At 48.0% G+C, this 19,276-nt stretch overlaps 1 protein-coding gene across 1 annotated transcript; it reads right to left on the reverse strand.

The window, feature by feature from the left end:
* Positions 1-4,206: 4,206 nt before the first annotated feature.
* Positions 4,207-18,969, reverse strand: LOC311116781 (caspase recruitment domain-containing protein 11-like; the record flags this gene model as incomplete). The annotated part of the gene is made up of 3 exons (XM_084191820.1): positions 4,207-4,383; positions 5,650-5,787; positions 18,783-18,969. Coding segments are annotated over 3 exons (502 nt in total), but the record flags the coding sequence as incomplete, so codon positions are not given.
* Between the last annotated feature and the right edge of the window lie 307 nt (positions 18,970-19,276).

The following is a 19,276-nucleotide window of genomic DNA, read 5'->3' on the forward strand; positions in this document are numbered from 1 at the left end:
TTACTTTACTGTACTTTACTGTATTGCACTGTACTGTACTTTACTGTACCTTTACTGTACTGCACTGTACTGTACTTTACTGTACCTTTACTGTACTGCACTGTACTGTACTGTACCTTTACTGTACTGTACTGTAATGTACTATACTATACTATACTATACTATACTATACTGAACGGTACTGTACTGCACTGTACTGTACAATATTGTAATTTATTTGTTGGTATTTTATTAGGATCCCCATTAGCTGTTGCGAAATTTCCAGCTACTCTTCCTGTACTGAACTATTCTATACTATACTGAACTCTACTGAACTATACTGAACTATACTGTACTATACTGTACTGAACTGTGCTGTACTATACATAACTTTACTGTAATGTACAGAACTATACTGTACTATACTGTACTATACTATACTATACTATACTATACTGTACTATACTATACTGTACTATACTATACTATACTATACTGTACTATACTGAACTATACTGAACTATACTGTACATAACTGCACTATAATATACTGCACTGCACTATACTATATTATACTATACTATACTATACTATACTATAATATACTATACTATACTATACTATACTATACTATACTATACTATACTATACTATACTATACTATACTATACTATACTATACGGTCCTATACTATACTATACTATACTATACTATAATATACTATACTATACTATACTATACTATACTATACTATAATATACTATACTATACTATACTATACTATACTGTCCTATACTATACTATACTATACTATACTATACTATACTATACTATACTATACTATACTATACTATACTATACTATACTATACTATACTATACGGTCCTATACTATACTATACTATACTATACTATACTATACTATACTATACTATACTGAACTATACTGTTCATAGCTGTGATGTACTTAACTATACTTAACTATACTGTACTATACTGTACATAACTGTACTGAACTGAAATATACTGTACTATACTATACCGAACTATACTGAACTATACTGTACATAACTGTACTGTACTGAATAGGGGTGTAACGATTCGTTTTAACAACGATTCGATTTGTATCACGATTCGTGGTTGTCGATACGATTCAAGGACGATATTGGTTCATTTAGAACGATACGATCCGAAACGATTCAGTGACTTGAAATCGATTCAGTAACATTTTAGCCAAAAATTCAACCAGTGTGACTGAAATAAATACCTGGTAACCAGTTGCATTTGAATGGCTGGCAATAGTCTTGATATTTTTAACAGTGTTTCATGCCTCCATGCAGACCATCTGGTATTATGAAACTTACCCAGTTCCACAAAGGAGATCCCATTTTCTTCACATAGCTTTATTCAGTGCAGCAGTTTTTTTTGCTCCACCTTTTTGTAAATAAAACTGCAGCAGCTTGACCACAGAGCGATGAAATGTCTCACAGTAAGGAACGTTGCAATCAGCTGATTTCGCGCAATTCTCCAGTGTGTGTGCAGTGCACAGAATGTGCACAAGGGAGTCTCCAACCGCAGCATGTTGCCGGAGTTTTGGCACAACGCCGTTGTAGATACCTACGTTGACAGCAGCCCCGTCTGTGCACACAGCGACCAACTTTGTTGTCCAGTCATCCAAGCCTGTGTCCTGGAAAAGTCTCACAAGTCCGTTTGTTATGGCCTGTGCGGTTCGGTCAGCACCCAATTCAATCAGTCCAATAAAGTCCGAAGTAAACTCTCCGTTGCTGGACACAGACACAATGTAAACTATTTCCTGCTCAGTTTTTGTGATGTCCTCAGATCCATCAAAAAGCAGCCCCCAAAATTCAGCAGACTGCAACTTGGCTCGTAACTCCCCGCTGATGGTGTGAGCGATGCTCTGCATGATCCGTGTGCCCCCTTCACGTGAATGATATGCACCTCCAACATTTACTCCTAGCCGCTTCAGTAAAGGAACATCCTCAGAATGGGAAGACATGGGACGTGCGTGTTTAGCTTTATGGAAAGAGAAAAATATTAAACAGAGCTTGCCGCTGTTCTTCATTCAGCTTGTCTCGCCATCTGGCAAGTGGGCGACTGGACATTTATTCTCGGCTAGCTTTTAGCAATGGCTTGCGCCACATTCGTGTGCTCCTTGCTCTTTTCATGTTTGTCAAATAAAGGATGGTTGAAATTCTTTGAGCCTTTATAAAATGCACCTGTTTTGTCTGCTAGATGTGGATTTGAGCGGCAAATCTTGCACCACATTTCAGTGCGCTCATCGTTAGCTTCAAGCCACTGCACATCTTGGAGCCACTTTTCCGAAAAAAGTATTTTCTTCGGCTATGGCTCCAGTTGGCGTTTCTTTGTAGGTGGCGAAACGCCAAAGAAGCTGCTTAATGTCTGTTGCTTTTTGGACATCCCTGACAGTAGTTGACAAGCAACATGTCATGTGTAAGGTTAGATGAGAAGATCGGTCAAGTACGCAAAGGCGCGTAGTAACACAAGTGGCATTACGCATTCCTGATTTTTGTCGCGCTTGCGTATCTGCATACCAGTTATGTGCACCCCTGCATATTTAAGTCTGACGTGCTTAAATCCAATGGGTTATTTCCTAGTATCGATACAATCGATTTATTACATTTTAAAACGATGTTAGATCGATATATGTTGTCCAAAAGGCCAACTCGCCGAGCACAGATCGATGTAGTTGGATCATATGAATATAAATCGATACATCGATGTAGTAGATGGATCGTTACACCCCTAGTACTGAACTATACTGTACTATACTATACTATACTATACTATGCTATACTATACTATACTATACTATACTATACTATACTATACTATACTATACTATACTATACTGAACTATACTGAACTATACTATACTATACTATACTGTGCTATACTCTACTCTACTATACTGTACTCTACTATACTGTGCTATACTGTGATATACTGAACTATACTGAACTGAACTGTACTGAACTATACTATACTGTGCTATACTATACTATACTATACTATACTATACTATACTATACTATACTATACTATACTATACTATACTATACTATACTATACTATACTGTGCTATACTGTGCTATAATATACTATACTATACTATACTGTGCTATACTCTACCTTAATCTACTCCAGTTAACTATACTGGATCTTTTTTTTCCTCAGTTAAACTGGTCTTGGTCTGGTCATGGTCTTAATACATTGATCCTTGGTCTGGGTCTCAGGCGTTGATCTGGGTCTGGATCTAAAGGGTTTCCGGTCTTGACTTAATCTCTGGTACTCACACCAATTTTATACTTTTGAATCCATGTGAGTAGTGGACAAGCGCACACCTCAGGAAACGTTGTGGAGTATTGAAATGCATGGCCAGCAGGGGGCTCCATTCCCTCCAAGAGTGACTTGAATTGTCAGATCCAACCTCACTCAACTTCATTGGCTCACAGGTTTAAGATATCAACCTCATTTATAATACATTTTAAAAATATTGGTCTGTAGATGCTTTACACCAAGTTTCTGAGAAATCAGCTTTCAAAATGGCGGAGGATCCATCATGTTGACATCATTGGTCCTAGAGGAAAATGTGTTCCTTGGTTGGAGTGGAACCTTTGTGCCAAATTCCGAGGCTCTAGGTGGAACGAGGAGGCGGGGCTGACCTTTTGAAGTCAAAGGTTGTTTATAACGACACCATTTGGACGAATTGCACCACGTGTAACCAGATGTATTCAGCCACCAACTTACACCATCCTACCAAGATAGGTCGCTGTAGGTCTTACCATTTCAGACCAACTTACACCATCCTACCAAGTTAGGTCTCTGTAGGTCTTACCATTTCAGACCAACTTACACCATCCTACCAAGTTAGGTCTCTGTAGGTCTTACCATTTCAGACCAACTTACACCATCCTACCAAGTTAGGTCTCTGTAGGTCTTACCATTTCAGACCAACTTACACCATCCTACCAAGTTAGGTCTCTGTAGGTCTTACCATTTCAGACCAACTTACACCATCCACCAAGTTAGGTCTCTGTAGGTCTTACCATTTCAGAGCTCTAGCTCTCCAAAAATGGGATAATAATTACACTACTACTACTACTACTACTACTACTACTAATAATAAAAAAAATAATAATAATAATAATAATAATAATAATAATAATAATAATAATAATGTTATTACTCAGCTGGAAGGCTGATAGTTCCTGGTTGGCCAGGCGTAGTTTCTTGTATTCGTCCTCCAGGGTGCGCTGTTTCCCAATGAGGTCAACTCTCTGGACATCTTTAGCTTTGGTCTGCTGCTGCAGCTTGATGACTTCATTCATCAGGAACTGGGTTAACCCTTCTTGACCCTCCTCCACTACAAACAACACACACACACACGCAGTGAGTCAACCATTATAATTCCACAGTGTCTGTTGTCTTGTGTACACTGATGATGGTTATAGGAACAGATGATGGTTATAGGAACAGATGATGGTTATAGGAACAGATGATGGTTATAGGAACAGATGATGGTTATAGGAACAGATGATGGTTATAGGAACAGATGATGGTTATAGTATATAGTATAAGGTGTGTGTGTGTGTCTGTCTGTCTGTCTGTCTGTCTGTCTGTCTGTCTGTCTGTCTGTCTGTCTGTCTGTCTGTGTGTTACCAACGATAGTGGAGAAGCGTCTGGTGGGTTAGGGTTAGTGTGTGTGTGTGTGTGTGTGTGTGTGTGTGTGTGTGTGTGTGTGTGTGTGTCTGCCTGCCTGTCTGTCTGTCTGTCTGTCTGTCTGTCTGTCTGTCTGTCTGTCTGTCTGTCTGTCTGTCTGTCTGTCTGTCTGTCTGTCTGTCTGTCTGTCTGTCTGTCTGTCTGTCTGTCTGTCTGTCTGTCTGTCTGTCTGTGTGTGTGTGTGTGTGTGTGTGTTACCAACGATAGTGGAGAAGCGTCTGGTGGGTTAGGGTTAGTGTGTGTGTGTGTGTGTGTGTGTGTGTGTGTGTGTGTGTGTGTGTGTGTGTGTCTGCCTGCCTGTCTGTCTGTCTGTCTGTCTGTCTGTCTGTCTGTCTGTCTGTCTGTCTGTCTGTCTGTCTGTCTGTCTGTCTGTCTGTCTGTCTGTCTGTCTGTGTGTGTGTGTGTGTGTGTGTGTGTTACCAACGATAGTGGAGAAGCGTCTGGTGGGTTAGGGTTAGTGTGTGTGTGTGTGTGTGTGTGTGTGTGTGTGTGTGTGTGTGTGTGTGTGTGTGTGTGTGTGTCTGCCTGCCTGTCTGTCTGTCTGTCTGTCTGTCTGTCTGTCTGTCTGTCTGTCTGTCTGTCTGTCTGTCTGTCTGTCTGTCTGTCTGTCTGTCTGTCTGTCTGTGTGTGTGTGTGTGTGTGTGTGTGTTACCAACGATAGTGGAGAAGCGTCTGGTGGGTTAGGGTTAGTGTGTGTGTGTGTGTGTGTGTGTGTGTGTGTGTGTGTTACCAACGATAGTGGAGAAGCGTCTGGTGGGTTAGGGTTAGTGTGTGTGTGTGTGTGTGTGTGTGTTACCAACGATAGTGGAGAAGCGTCTGGTGGGTTAGGGTTAGTGTGTGTGTGTGTGTGTGTGTGTGTGTGTGTGTGTGTGTGTGTGTGTGTGTGTGTGTGTGTGTGTGTGTGTGTTACCAACGATAGTGGAGAAGCGTCTGGTGGGCTCCTTGCCGGTCACCAGCTTGTAAAGGTCAGGATAATAGAACTCAAGACTCTCCAGAAACACCACATGACCTCGCTCTCCTTTACCATGAAGAATGTCTAACAGACGACCTATATACACACACACACACACACACACACACACACACACACACACACACACACACACACACACACACACACACACACACACACACACACACACGTCCAGGGGAAAAAGTAAATTTCATTTCTTGTAATACCTTTTAATGTGTCATCTGATTGATAAAACAATCTGCAATAGAATCTTCCTTTATAGACACACCCTCCTCCTTTATAGACACACCCTCCTCCTTTATAGACACACCCTCCTCCTTTATAGACACACCCTCTTCCTTTATAGACACACCCTCCTCCTTTATAGACACACCCTCCTCCTTTATAGACACACCCTCCTCCTTTATAGACACACCCTCCTCCTTTATAGACACACCCTCCTTCTTTATAGACACACCCTCGTCCTTTATAGACACACCCTCCTCCTTTATAGACACACCCTCCTCCTTTATAGACACACCCTCCTCCTTTATAGACACACCCTCCTCCTTTATTGGAGGTATATAGCCATGTTATTACCTGGTACTCTCTGTATATAGCCAGGTTATTACCTGGAACTCTCTGTATATAGCCAGGTTATTACCTGGAACTCTCTGTATATAGCCATGTTATTACCTGGTACTCTCTGTATATAGCCAGGTTATTACCTGGTACTCCCTGTAATAGCCATGTTATTACCTGGTACTCCCTGTATATAGCCATGTTATTACCTGGTACCCCCTGCACATCCACTCAGTACTGGTACTCCCTGTATATAGCCATGTTATTACCTGGTACCCCTGCACATTGACTCAGTACTGGTACTCCCTGTATATAGCCATGTTATTACCTGGTACCCCTGCACATTGACTCAGTACTGGTACTCCCTGTATATAGCCATGTTATTACCTGGTACTCCCTGTATATAGCCATGTTATTACCTGGTACTCCTGCTCATTGATTCAGTACTGGTACTCCCTGTACAGGTTCAATTGTGTTCCAAGATGGCGTAGCAGTGCGGTCGTGTTTTCTGTAGTGTCCATATATTTGTTTTTTTTGTCTTTTTCGTTTATATTTCTCAATCTCACTTTCCACCCTTTAACTAAATATACTTTCCTGCAACCCGGCTCACCCAATGTGGAACGGATTCTATTATTTCTTTATACCTTCTTATCTAGAACCTCTGGCTGAAACTAGCCAGCTAGCCAGCTAACTAGCTAGTTGCTATTAGCCACCGTTAGCGGTCTTCACCACTGTCCGTGGCCTGCACTACCTACCAGCCAGCTCTAGCCTGGACTATTATCGGCCAGTCTGCACATCGCACTATCGAGCCAGAGCATATCGGATTTTCTGCCGGAATCACTGAATCACTGGACCTTAACACCGGATCATCGCAACTAGCTAGCTGCAACCGAATGGCTGTTGTTGTTGTTGGCTAATCACCACTGTCCCGAAGCTAACCCCAGTTAGCCTTGAGCTAGCCTCGAGCCAGGCCCACCTCCCAGCTATCTACCTCTCTGTCAACCGGACGGGACCTCCTAGTGTTGACACGGAGCCCCGCCGATCCATCACGACTGGTCTGCCTACGTAATCGTCTGATGTGGTTTCAACAGGCTTCCCGTTGCGACGACAACGAAGATCCATCTGCTAGCCCCGTCCCGCTAGCACACACAATCAACAGCCGTGCCTCCTGCTCGCCTGTGTGGTAGCAGCCACTCATCTGCTCCTGGACTCACCTATTGCTGTTCACTGGACCTTATGATCACTCAGCTACACAGCTGATGCCTGCTAGACTGTTCCTTTATACGGTGCCCCATCCTGTTTATCTGTTTAGCCTCAGCTCAAACTTTCGTCGCCATTACCAGCTGTTGTCTTAGCTCTCTCGAATAACACCTGTGATTGCGTTATGCCTCTCTCCCATGTCAATGTGCCTTGCCTGTTGCTGTTTCGGTTAGTTCATACTGTACTTTTTCACTGTAGAGCCCCCAGTCCCGCTCAACCTGCCTCGGATAGCTCCTTTGTCCCACCCCCCATACACGCGGAGACCGGCTCAATCGGTGCCTCCAGTGATGCTATCTCTTTCATCGTTACCCAACGCTTAGGTTTACCTCCACTGTACTCATATCCTTCCATATCCTTGTCTGTACATAATGCCCTGAATCTATTCTACAACGCCCGGAAATCTGCCCCTTTTATTCTCTGTACCCAACGCACTAGAAGACCAGTTCTTAAAGCCTTTAGCCGTATCCTTATTCTACTCCTCCTCTGTTCCTCTGGTGATGTAGAGGTTAACCCAGGCCCTGTAGCCCCCAGTATCACTCATACTCCCCAGGCGCTATCATTTGTTGACTTCGTAACCGCAAAAGCCTTGGTTTCTTGCATGTTAACATCAGAAGCCTCCTCCCTAAGTTTGAGTTATTCACTGCGTTAGCACACTCCGCCAACCCTGATGTTCTAGCAGTGTCTGAATCCTGGCTTAGGAAGGCCACCAAAGATTCAGAAATGTCCATTCCCAATGTCCCGAGTTCCACCGAGGCTGCCTCCCCTCCTTGTTCGGACAGGTTTCGGCGTTCATCGTCACCGGCCTACTAGCCACTGCCGCTCCATATATCATCATTCCATTTGTCTTGTCTTGTCAATTACACACACCTGGTTCATATCCCCTCATTAGTCCATGTATAAGTGTTCCCTCTGCCCCCTTGTCCTTGTGGGTGATTGTTTCATGTGAAGATGAATGTAGCTCGGTTGAGCTACCCGTACTTTGTATTGCCGGGGTTATTTCTCCCTGTGTGCCTGTATTGTGTTCCAGTGCGCCTGTATTACGCCCTGTGCTGTTGACGCTATCCAGCGTAACTGTATCCTAAGGAATAAACTCTGTATTCGGTGATTTACCCTCCTGCGCCTGACTCCTTCAAATCCCACTCTCACACCCAACTACAACATTTTCTGTCTAGACAGAACTGCCAAAGGGGACGGAGTTGCAATCTACTGTAGAGATAGCCTGCAGAGCTCTATCATACTATCCAGGTCTGTGCCCAAACAGTTTGAGCTTCTACTTCTAAAACTCCATCTTTCCAGAAATAAGTCTCTCATTGTTGCTGCTTGCTACAAACCCCCCTCAGCCCCCAGCTGTGCCCTGGACACCATATGTGAATTGATTGCCCCCCATCTATCCTCAGAGTTTCTATTGCTTGGTGACCTAAACTGGGATATGCTTAACACCCCGGCCATCCTACAATCTAAACTAGATGCCCTCAATCTCACACAAATTATCAAGGAACCTATTAGGTACAACCCTAAATCCGTAAACATGGGCACCCTCATAGATATCATCCTGACTAACTTACCCTCTAAATACACCTCCGCTGTCTTCAACCAGGATCTCAGCGATCACTGCCTTATTGCCTGCGTCCGTAACGGGTCCGCGGTCAAACGACCACCCCTCATCACTGTCAAACGCTCCCTAAAACACTTCAGCGAGCAGTTCTTTCTAATTGACCTGGCCTGGGTATCCTGTATGGATATTGACCTCATTCCGTCAGTAGAGGATGACTGGTTGTTCTTTAACAGTGCTTTCCTCTCAATCTTAAATAAGCATGCCCCATTCAAAAAATTCAGAACTAAGAACAGATATAGCCCATGGTTCTCCTCAGACTGCCCTTGACCAGCACAAAAACATCCTGTGGCGTACTGCATTAGCATCGAACAGCCCCCGCGATATGCAACTTTTTAGGGAAGTCAGGAGCCAATATACACAATCAGTTAGGAAAGCAAAGGCTAGCTTTTTCAAACAGAAATTTGCATCCTGTTGTCACGGACAGAAGAGGACCCAAGAGCGCAAGTTCAAATTCAGAGTTCTTTATTGAAGGTTTCAGGCGGGAAGAGGAGTGCCAGGGGTGTCAGGGGTTCCAGGGGTGCTTGGGGCTCTGGGGTCTTTCAGGGTCCTGTGGGTACCTGTGCTCCGGGGGTCACCAAATGTCCGGGGGTGTCCAGTCCAAGTGCTTAGTGTGTGTGTTCCCCAGTGATGGAGCGGCGTATCGGGCTGAGGGTGGTGAAGCGTCTGGGCACGCTCATCTGGTGGTCGGAGACCGGAGGGGCTGAAGATCGGAGAGTAGTCGAGGTCCAGAAGGCAGGTCGGGATAGACGGGGCAGTAGAACAAGGAGGCAGTCAAGAAAGGATCGGTATCACAAACAGGAGTCAGAGCGCAGACAGGCAGGTTACTGGTCCGGGTTTGAAGACGATCTGACAGGGCTTGGCTGAAAAACAGGGCTTGATATACTGGGAGAGGTTAGTGGGGAAATGCAGTTCAGCTGGCAGAGTAATTAGAACAGAGTGAGGCAAGGTGAGGATGGTGAGTGGGAAATGCAGTGCAGCTGGCCAGGTAACAAGAGCAGAGCAGGGCGGAGCCAGGTGGAGCTCGTTAGGCAGAGTAGGGAGAGAGTGAGCAGAGTGGCAGAGAATTGAATGCAATTAATGTTGCTACCAGGGAGAGAGAGTGCTCATGACAGGACCCCCCCTCCAAGGGACGGCCCCAGAAGTCCCAAGAACAACATCATGCCGGGAGGGTGGAGGGGAGCAGGCGGCGGGTCAGAACTCCTCCGAGCGGTCCGAGTGAATCTCCTCATCCTCAGAAGGAGCTGGAGGGTCACGGTCGGGAGACAGGACAGGCACTGAGACAGGAGCAGGGTCAGGCACAGGACAGGAAGCAGGGCGGGCAGGACGGCTAGGAACCCCTCTTGGACGGCCCCTACGGATTGCAGGCTGATCAGGATGTAGTCGGTGGAAGTCAGTGATAAGGGTCCGGTCCACTATCCTCCTGGCCGGGATCCAGGTCCTCTCCTCTGGACCATATCCCTCCCAGTCAACGAGGTACTGGAGACCCCTACCCCTTCGCCTAGAGCGGAGCAGCCGCCGGACGGTGAAGACAGGACCGCCATCTACGAGGCGCGGAGGAGGTGGCGCCGGAGCTGCAGGGACCAGGGGACTTTCATGGACCGGCTTGACCTTGGAGACGTGGAAGGTGGGGTGGACCCGCATGGAAGCGGGCAACTGAAGTCGGACCGCCGTTGGACTGATGACTTTCTGCACAGGAAAAGGACCAATGAAGCGAGGAGCCAGCTTTCGTGATTCAACCCGCAGCGGCAGATCCCGGGCAGACAGCCAGACCTTCTGACCAACCCGGTAAGTAGGTGCTGGGGTCCTCCGTCGGTTGGCACCGACGGCGTAGCTGGTTCCAGACTTCAGGAGCACAGTGCGAGCCTGGGCCCAAGTGCGGCGGCAGCGGCGGGCATACGCAAGAGCAGACGGACAGGTGGCATCCGCCTCCTGGCTGGCAAACAGTGGAGGTTGATACCCGTAGACACACTGAAAGGGGGAGAGCCCGGTGGAGGAACTGGTGAGTGAATTATGGGCATATTCCACCCAGAGCAGGTGTTGAGCCCAGGCCCGGGGATTTTGGGAAGCCACACACCTCAGTGCCTTCTCCAGCTCCTGGTTCATGCGTTCAGTCTGGCCGTTTGACTGCGGGTGGAATCCAGACGATAGGCTGGCGGTGGCCCCAAGGAGATGACAGAACTCCTTCCAAAAGGTTGCTGAGAATTGCGGGCCCCGGTCTGACACTATATCCTGGGGTAGGCCATGGATACGAAACACATGTTCCAGGACCACCTGGGAGGTCTCTTTAGCAGAGGGTAGTTTGGGAAGGGGCACGAAGTGGGTCATCTTACTAAAGCGGTCAACAATGGTAAGGATGACTGTGTGTCCGTCAGAGGGCGGAAGGCCCGTAACAAAGTCCAGTGAAACGTGGGACCAGGGCCTCTTGGGTATGAGTAGGGGTTGCAGCAACCCAGCAGGAGGCTGGTTGGGGGTCTTGTTTCGGTTACAAGTGGGACAAGCTCGGATGAATTCTCGGACATCCCGTCTCATCCGCCGCCACCAGAACCGCTGGCGGACCAGATGAAGGGTGCGAGTGATGCCGGGATGACAGGCCAGACGGGATTCGTGCCCCCACTGAATCACAGGTGACCTGAGATTTGCTGGAACAAACAGACGGTTGGGGGCGCTGGTGCTTGGACCTGGCTGGTCCCGAAGAGCCTCCATGACCTGCTTCTCGATCTCCCAGGTGAGGGCCGCTACGACCAATTGGCTGGGAAGAATGGGGGCTGTCATGGCGGTGGTCTCGTCCTTCTGAAACATCCGGGAAAGAGCATCAGGTTTGATGTTGCGAGATCCCGGGCGGTAGGAGAGCGTGAAATTGAAGCGCGTAAAGAACAGAGACCACCGCTGTTGACGGGAGTTCAGCCTCCTGGCTGTTTGGATATACTCCAGGTTCTTGTGGTCTGTCCACACTACGAATGGTTCCTTTGACCCCTCTAACCAGTGCCGCCATTCTTCAAGGGCGAGCTTGACAGCCAACAGCTCGCGGTTCCCAATGTCGTAGTTGCATTCGGCAGGGGTTAGCCGACGGGAGTAGAAGGCACAGGGGTGCATCTTGCCATCCTCAGCTGCTCTTTGAGAAAGCACTGCACCCACTCCCACGTCCGAAGCATCTACCTCCACCACAAACTGCCTTGCTGCATCTGGCATCTGGAGGATGGGAGCAGAAGTGAAACATGTCTTGAGGATATTGAAGGCCTTATCAGCAGCTGATGTCCATTGGTACGGTTGTTTAGTGCTGGTTAGCGCCGTGAGGGGTGCAGCCACTGTGCTATAGTTTCTGATGAATCTCCTATAAAAGTTGGCAAAGCCCAGGAACTGTTGCAACTTTTTCCGAGACTCAGGAACTGGCCAGGAAGTGACAGCCGACACCTTCGTGAGATCCATCTGAATGCTGCCCTCGGTCACCACATACCCCAGGAATGAAACGGTTTTGGCATGGAACTCGCACTTCTCTGCCTTCACGAAAAGAGAGTTCTCCAGCAGGCGGCGCAGGACCAACTGGACGTGGTGCGTGTGTTCTGACAGAGTCTTTGAGAATATTAAAATATCGTCAAGGTACACAAATACGAACGTATTTAGCATGTCCCTGAGGATATCATTCACTAGGGCTTGAAAAACTGCTGGGGCATTGGTGAGGCCGAAGGGCATGACGAGATATTCATAGTGGCCGGTTGGTGTGTTGAACGCTGTCTTCCATTCGTCTCCCTCCCTCATCCGCACCAGATGGTAGGCATTGCGAAGGTCCAGCTTTGTGAATACAGTGGCTCCCTGCAGCAGTTCGAAGGCAGACGAAAGTAAGGGCAGTGGGTAGCGATTCTTAACCGTGATGTCGTTCAGACCCCGGTAATCTATGCATGGACGAAGAGAACCGTCCTTCTTGCCGACAAAGAAGAATCCCGCTCCTGCGGGGGAAGATGACGGTCTAATTATCCCGGCGGCAAGAGAGTCATTAATGTAGTCCTCCATGGCCTTTCTTTCCGGGGCTGACAGTGAATACAGACGACCCTTGGGAGGTGCTGTGCCAGGCAGGAGATCAATCGCGCAGTCATAGGGTCTGTGTGGGGGTAGAGATGTCGCCTTGGATTTGTTGAACACCTCTTTCAGGCTGTGGTAACAGGCCGGAACATTGGATATGTCGGGGGTAGCGCTAGATCTTTCCCGGTGAACGGGCAGGGTGGCCCCCCTTAAACAGGTCTGGTGACAACTCCTTCCCCACTCACGGACTGTTCCTGTCTCCCAGTCGATGTGGGGGTTGTGCTGACGGAGCCACGGGTATCCAAGAATGAGTGGTTGGCCAGGTGAGTGTAGGAGGTGAAACTGGATGGACTCCTGGTGGTTTCCTGACAGCAGGATTGTCACAGGGGCGGAGATATGAGTGACAGTGCCAAGATGATGCCCATCCAGGGCTCGTGCAGGAATGGGTTGTGTCAGTTGATGATGGTTCACGCCCAGTTGCTGTGCAAGCTCAGGGTCCATGATGTTTGCTTCGGCTCCGGAATCCACAAGGGCGGCCAATGTATGAGTCTTGTCAGAAAGCTGAAGGCGGAGATGAAGCAGGGTCTTTCGGATGGAGGGAGACTGAAGGCTTGTTGAGCTCACCCGGATCTCCCCTACACCTGGTGAGCTGCGGCTTTTGCCGGACAAGTGGCGACACGGTGATTTTCGCCACCACAGTAGAGGCAAAGGTTGGAGCTTAGACGGCGCCGACGCTCCTCGGGAGTCAGAGAGGCACGGCCAATCTCCATGGGCTCAGGCTGACTGAGTTGGCTATGGGACTTGACAGGCAGGGGCTGGACAGAAGCGGTATCGACCCGAGTGCGGATGGCAGGTTGACTGAGACGGCCCTTCTCCCTCCTCCGGGTCTGTATACGGCGGTCAATGCGGACGGCAAGGTCAATGGCGGCATCAAGCGTTGAGGGCGGGTCATGGGAAACAAGCTCGTCTTTGATATAGTCCGCCAGGCTATGGAGGAAGGCTTGCACCAGTGCCTCTGGGTTAAACGAGCTTTGACTGGCCAGGGTACGAAAGTCAATGGAGAAGTCTGCCACTGTCCGATTGCCCTGACGGATGGTGAGCAGAGCTTGTGACGCTTCGGCTGTTGGCGAGCCTAGGTCAAAGACCTTTAACATCTCCTCCTCAAAGGCACTGAAGGAGGCACAGGCTGGGGTTTGCCGGTCGAATTCCGCCGTTCCCCACAACCGAGCTCGACCGGTGAGATGTGTGATGACATACCCCACCTTGGCTCCCTCTGTTGAGAAAGTCCTGGGCTGTAGTGCAAACTGGATTCGGCAGCTGCTCAAGAATGGTCTTACTTGCTTCTGGTTGCCATCAAAACGTTCCGGGTTCCCAATCTTTGGTTCAGGAGCGTGGGGATCTGGTGGCAGCACTGCCGGGCCTGCAGCATTGGGACCTCCAGCGGAGGGATGAAGGAGTGTCGGTGGTACAGGAACAGAAGGACCAGGGGGGGGTGCAGGTGGAGTAGCCGGGTTTGAGAGTAGTTGCAGGGCTTGGGCTAGCTGTTGTTGCTGCAGTTGGAACTGTTGTTGCTGCTGGTTGAATAGCTGGAGAAGGGAAGCGATGTCGCCAGCCATCCGATTTATGTCTCCCTCAGAGCGTTCCAGTCGCTGTAGGGCCGTCATCTCTGGCTCTTCTTCCATCGTGGTCAGGGAGTGCGCTGGGTCCATGATGGTCAGATCGTTCTGTCACGGACAGAAGAGGACCCAAGAGCGCAAGTTCAAATTCAGAGTTCTTTATTGAAGGTTTCAGGCGGGAAGAGGAGTGCCAGGGGTGTCAGGGGTTCCAGGGGTGCTTGGGGCTCTGGGGTCTTTCAGGGTCCTGTGGGTACCTGTGCTCCGGGGGTCACCAAATGTCCGGGGGTGTCCAGTCCAAGTGCTTAGTGTGTGTGTTCCCCAGTGATGGAGCGGCGTATCGGGCTGAGGGTGGTGAAGCGTCTGGGCACGCTCATCTGGTGGTCGGAGACCGGAGGGGCTGAAGATCGGAGAGTAGTCGAGGTCCAGAAGGCAGGTCGGGATAGACGGGGCAGTAGAACAAGGAGGCAGTCAAGAAAGGATCGGTATCACAAACAGGAGTCAGAGCGCAGACAGGCAGGTTACTGGTCCGGGTTTGAAGACGATCTGACAGGGCTTGGCTGAAAAACAGGGCTTGATATACTGGGAGAGGTTAGTGGGGAAATGCAGTTCAGCTGGCAGAGTAATTAGAACAGAGTGAGGCAAGGTGAGGATGGTGAGTGGGAAATGCAGTGCAGCTGGCCAGGTAACAAGAGCAGAGCAGGGCGGAGCCAGGTGGAGCTCGTTAGGCAGAGTAGGGAGAGAGTGAGCAGAGTGGCAGAGAATTGAATGCAATTAATGTTGCTACCAGGGAGAGAGAGTGCTCATGACACCTGTAGCACTAACTCCAAAAAGTTTTGGGACACTGTAAAGTCCATGGAAAATAAGAGCACCTCCTCCCAGCTGCCCACTGCACTGAGGCTAGGAAACACTGTCACCACCGATAAATCTACAATAATCGAGAATTTCAACAAGCATTTTGTTACGGCTGGCCTTGCTTTCCACCTGGCTACCACTACCCCGGCCACCAGCTCTGCACCCTCCGCTGCAACTTGCCCATGCCCCCCCCCCCCCCCCCCCCCCCCCCGCTTCTCCTTCACACAAATTCAGACAGCTGATGTTCTGAAAGAGCTGAAAAATCTGGACCCCTACAAATCAGCTGGGCTAGACAATCTGGACCCTTTCTTTCTAAAATTAGCCGCCGAAATTGTCGCAACCCCTATTACTAGCCTGTTCAACCTCTCTTTTATAACGTCTGAGATCCCCAGAGATTGGAAAGCTGCCGCGGTCATCCCCCTCTTCAAAGGGGGTGACACTCTAGATCCAAACTGCTACAGACCTATATCCATCCTGCCAAGTTAACAAACAGATCACCGACCATTTCGAATCCCACCGTACCTTCTCCGCTATGCAATCCGGTTTCCGAGCTGGTCATGGGTGCACCTCAACCACGCTCAAGGTCCTAAACGATATTATAAACACGATCGATTAAAGACAGTACTGCGCAGCCGTCTTCATCGACCTGGCCAAGGCTTTCGACTCTGTCAACCACTGCATTCTTATTGGCAGACTAAATAGCCTTGGTTTCTCTAATGACTGCCTCGCCTGGTTCACCAACTACTTCTCAGATAGAGTTCAGTGTGTCAAATCGGAGGGCCTGTTGTCTGGACCTATGGCAGTCTCTATGGGGGTGCCACAGGGTTCAATTATCGGGCCGACTCTATTCTCTGTGTATATCAATGATGTCGCTCTTGCTGCTGGTGACTCACAGATCCACCTCTACGCAGACGACACCATTTTGTATACATCTGGCCCTTCATTGGACACTGTGTTAACAAACCTCCAAACGAGCTTCAATGCCATACAACACTCCTTCCATAGCCTCCAACTGCTCTTAAACACTAGTAAAACTAAATGCATGCTCTTCAACTGAACGCTGCTTGCACCCGCCCACCCGACTAGAATCACTACTCTCGGCGGGTCTGACCTAGAGTATGTGGACAACTACAAATACCTAGGTGTCTGGTTAGACTGTAAACTCTCCTTCCAGACTCACATTAAGCATCTCCAATCCAAAGTTAAATCTAGAATCGGCTTCCTATTTCGCAACAAAGCCTCCTTCACTCATGCTGCCAAACATGCCCTCATAAAACTGACTATCCTACCGATCCTTGACTTCGGCGATGTCATTTACAAAATAGCCTCCAACACTCTACTCAGCAAATTGGATGTAGTCTATCACAGAGCCAGTATCACAGTATCACAGTGACTTTATGTTTTGTTTATTCCATATGTAACTCTCTGTTGTTGTTTTTATCGCACTGCTTTGCTTTATCTTGGCCAGGTCGCAGTTGTAAATGAGAACTTGTTCTCAACTGGCTTACCTGGTTAAATAAAGGTGAAATTAAATAAAAAAAATAAAAAACCTGTGTGGTTGACCTTAGAGACATGGAGAGTTAATGCCTACCTGTGCGGTTGACCTTAGAGACATAGAGAGTTAATGCCTACCTGTGCGGTTGACCTTAGAGACATAGAGAGTTAATGCCTACCTGTGCGGTTGACCTTAGAGACATAGAGAGTTAATGCCTACCTGTGCGGTTGACCTTAGAGACATAGAGAGTTAATGCCTACCTGTGCGGTTGACCTTAGAGACATAGAGAGTTAATGCCTACCTGTGCGGTTGACCTTAGAGACATAGAGAGTTAATGCCTACCTGTGCGGTTGACCTTAGAGACATAGAGAGTTAATGCCTACCTGTGCGGTTGACCTTAGAGACATAGAGAGTTAATGCCTACCTGTGCGGTTGACCTTAGAGACATAGAGAGTTAATGCCTACCTGTGCGGTTGACCTTAGAGACATAGAGAGTTAATGCCTACCTGTGCGGTTGACCTTAGAGACATAGAGAGTTAATGCCTACCTGTGCGGTTGACCTTAGAGACATAGAGAGTTAATGCCTACCTGTGCGGTTGACCTTAGAGACATAGAGAGTTAATGCCTACCTGTGCGGTTGACCTTAGAGACATAGAGAGTTAATGCCTACCTGTGCGGTTGACCTTAGAGACATAGAGAGTTAATGCCTACCTGTGCGGTTGACCTTAGAGACATAGAGAGTTAATGCCTACCTGTGCGGTTGACCTTAGAGACATAGAGAGTTAATGCCTACCTGTGCGGTTGACCTTAGAGACATAGAGAGTTAATGCCTACCTGTGCGGTTGACCTTAGAGACATAGAGAGTTAATGCCTACCTGTGCGGTTGACCTTAGAGACATAGAGAGTTAATGCCTACCTGTGCGGTTGACCTTAGAGACATAGAGAGTTAATGCCTACCTGTGCGGTTGACCTTAGAGACATAGAGAGTTAATGCCTACCTGTGCGGTTGACCTTAGAGACATAGAGAGTTAATGCCTACCTGTGCGGTTGACCTTAGAGACATAGAGAGTTAATGCCTACCTGTGCGGTTGACCTTAGAGACATAGAGAGTTAATGCCTACCTGTGCGGTTGACCTTAGAGACATAGAGAGTTAATGCCTACCTGTGGGGTTGACCTTAGAGACATAGAGAGTTAATGCCTACCTGTGCGGTTGACCTTAGAGACATAGAGAGTTAATGCCTACCTGTGCGGTTGACCTTAGAGACATAGAGAGTTAATGCCTACCTGTGCGGTTGACCTTAGAGACATAGAGAGTTAATGCCTACCTGTGCGGTTGACCTTAGAGACATAGAGAGTTAATGCCTACCTGTGCGGTTGACCTTAGAGACATAGAGAGTTAATGCCTACCTGTGCGGTTGACCTTAGAGACATAGAGAGTTAATGCCTACCTGTGCGGTTGACCTTAGAGACATAGAGAGTTAATGCCTACCTGTGCGGTTGACCTTAGAGACATAGAGAGTTAATGCCTACCTGTGCGGTTGACCTTAGAGACATAGAGAGTTAATGCCTACCTGTGCGGTTGACCTTAGAGACATAGAGAGTTAATGCCTACCTGTGCGGTTGACCTTAGAGACATAGAGAGTTAATGCCTACCTGTGCGGTTGACCTTAGAGACCAGCAGTAGAGAGTTCAAGACCTCATCTTCGTCCTGTTCGTCTAGAACCTTACATTGGCGCAGGTAGGGGGTCAGTTTACCGGGCGAGATGTAGCGACTTAAGATGTAGCGGTTACTCTCCACTGACTCCCACAGGGACTCCGTGTCCTCACCTCCATTCTCCATCACTACACACACACACACACACACACACACACACACACACACACACACACACGTGAGTGACTTAGGTTAAACTATATCCATCTCTCTCTCTCTCTCTCTCTCTCTCTCTCTCTCTCTCTCTCTCTCTCTCTCTCTCTCTCTCTCTCTCTCTCTCTCTCTCTCTCCCCCTCTCTCTCTCTCTCTCAATTCAATTCAATTTCCTTTATTTGCATGACGTAACAATGTACATATTGCCAAAGCTGACTTTGGATATTTACAATATAAACACAATTAAAATAATAATAATAAATATTGTCAACAGGACAAC

Source organism: Coregonus lavaretus (genome assembly GCF_964263955.1).
Source record: "Coregonus lavaretus genome assembly, contig: HAP1_SCAFFOLD_6378, whole genome shotgun sequence".
In the NCBI taxonomy this organism is placed as follows: Eukaryota; Metazoa; Chordata; class Actinopteri; order Salmoniformes; family Salmonidae; genus Coregonus; species Coregonus lavaretus.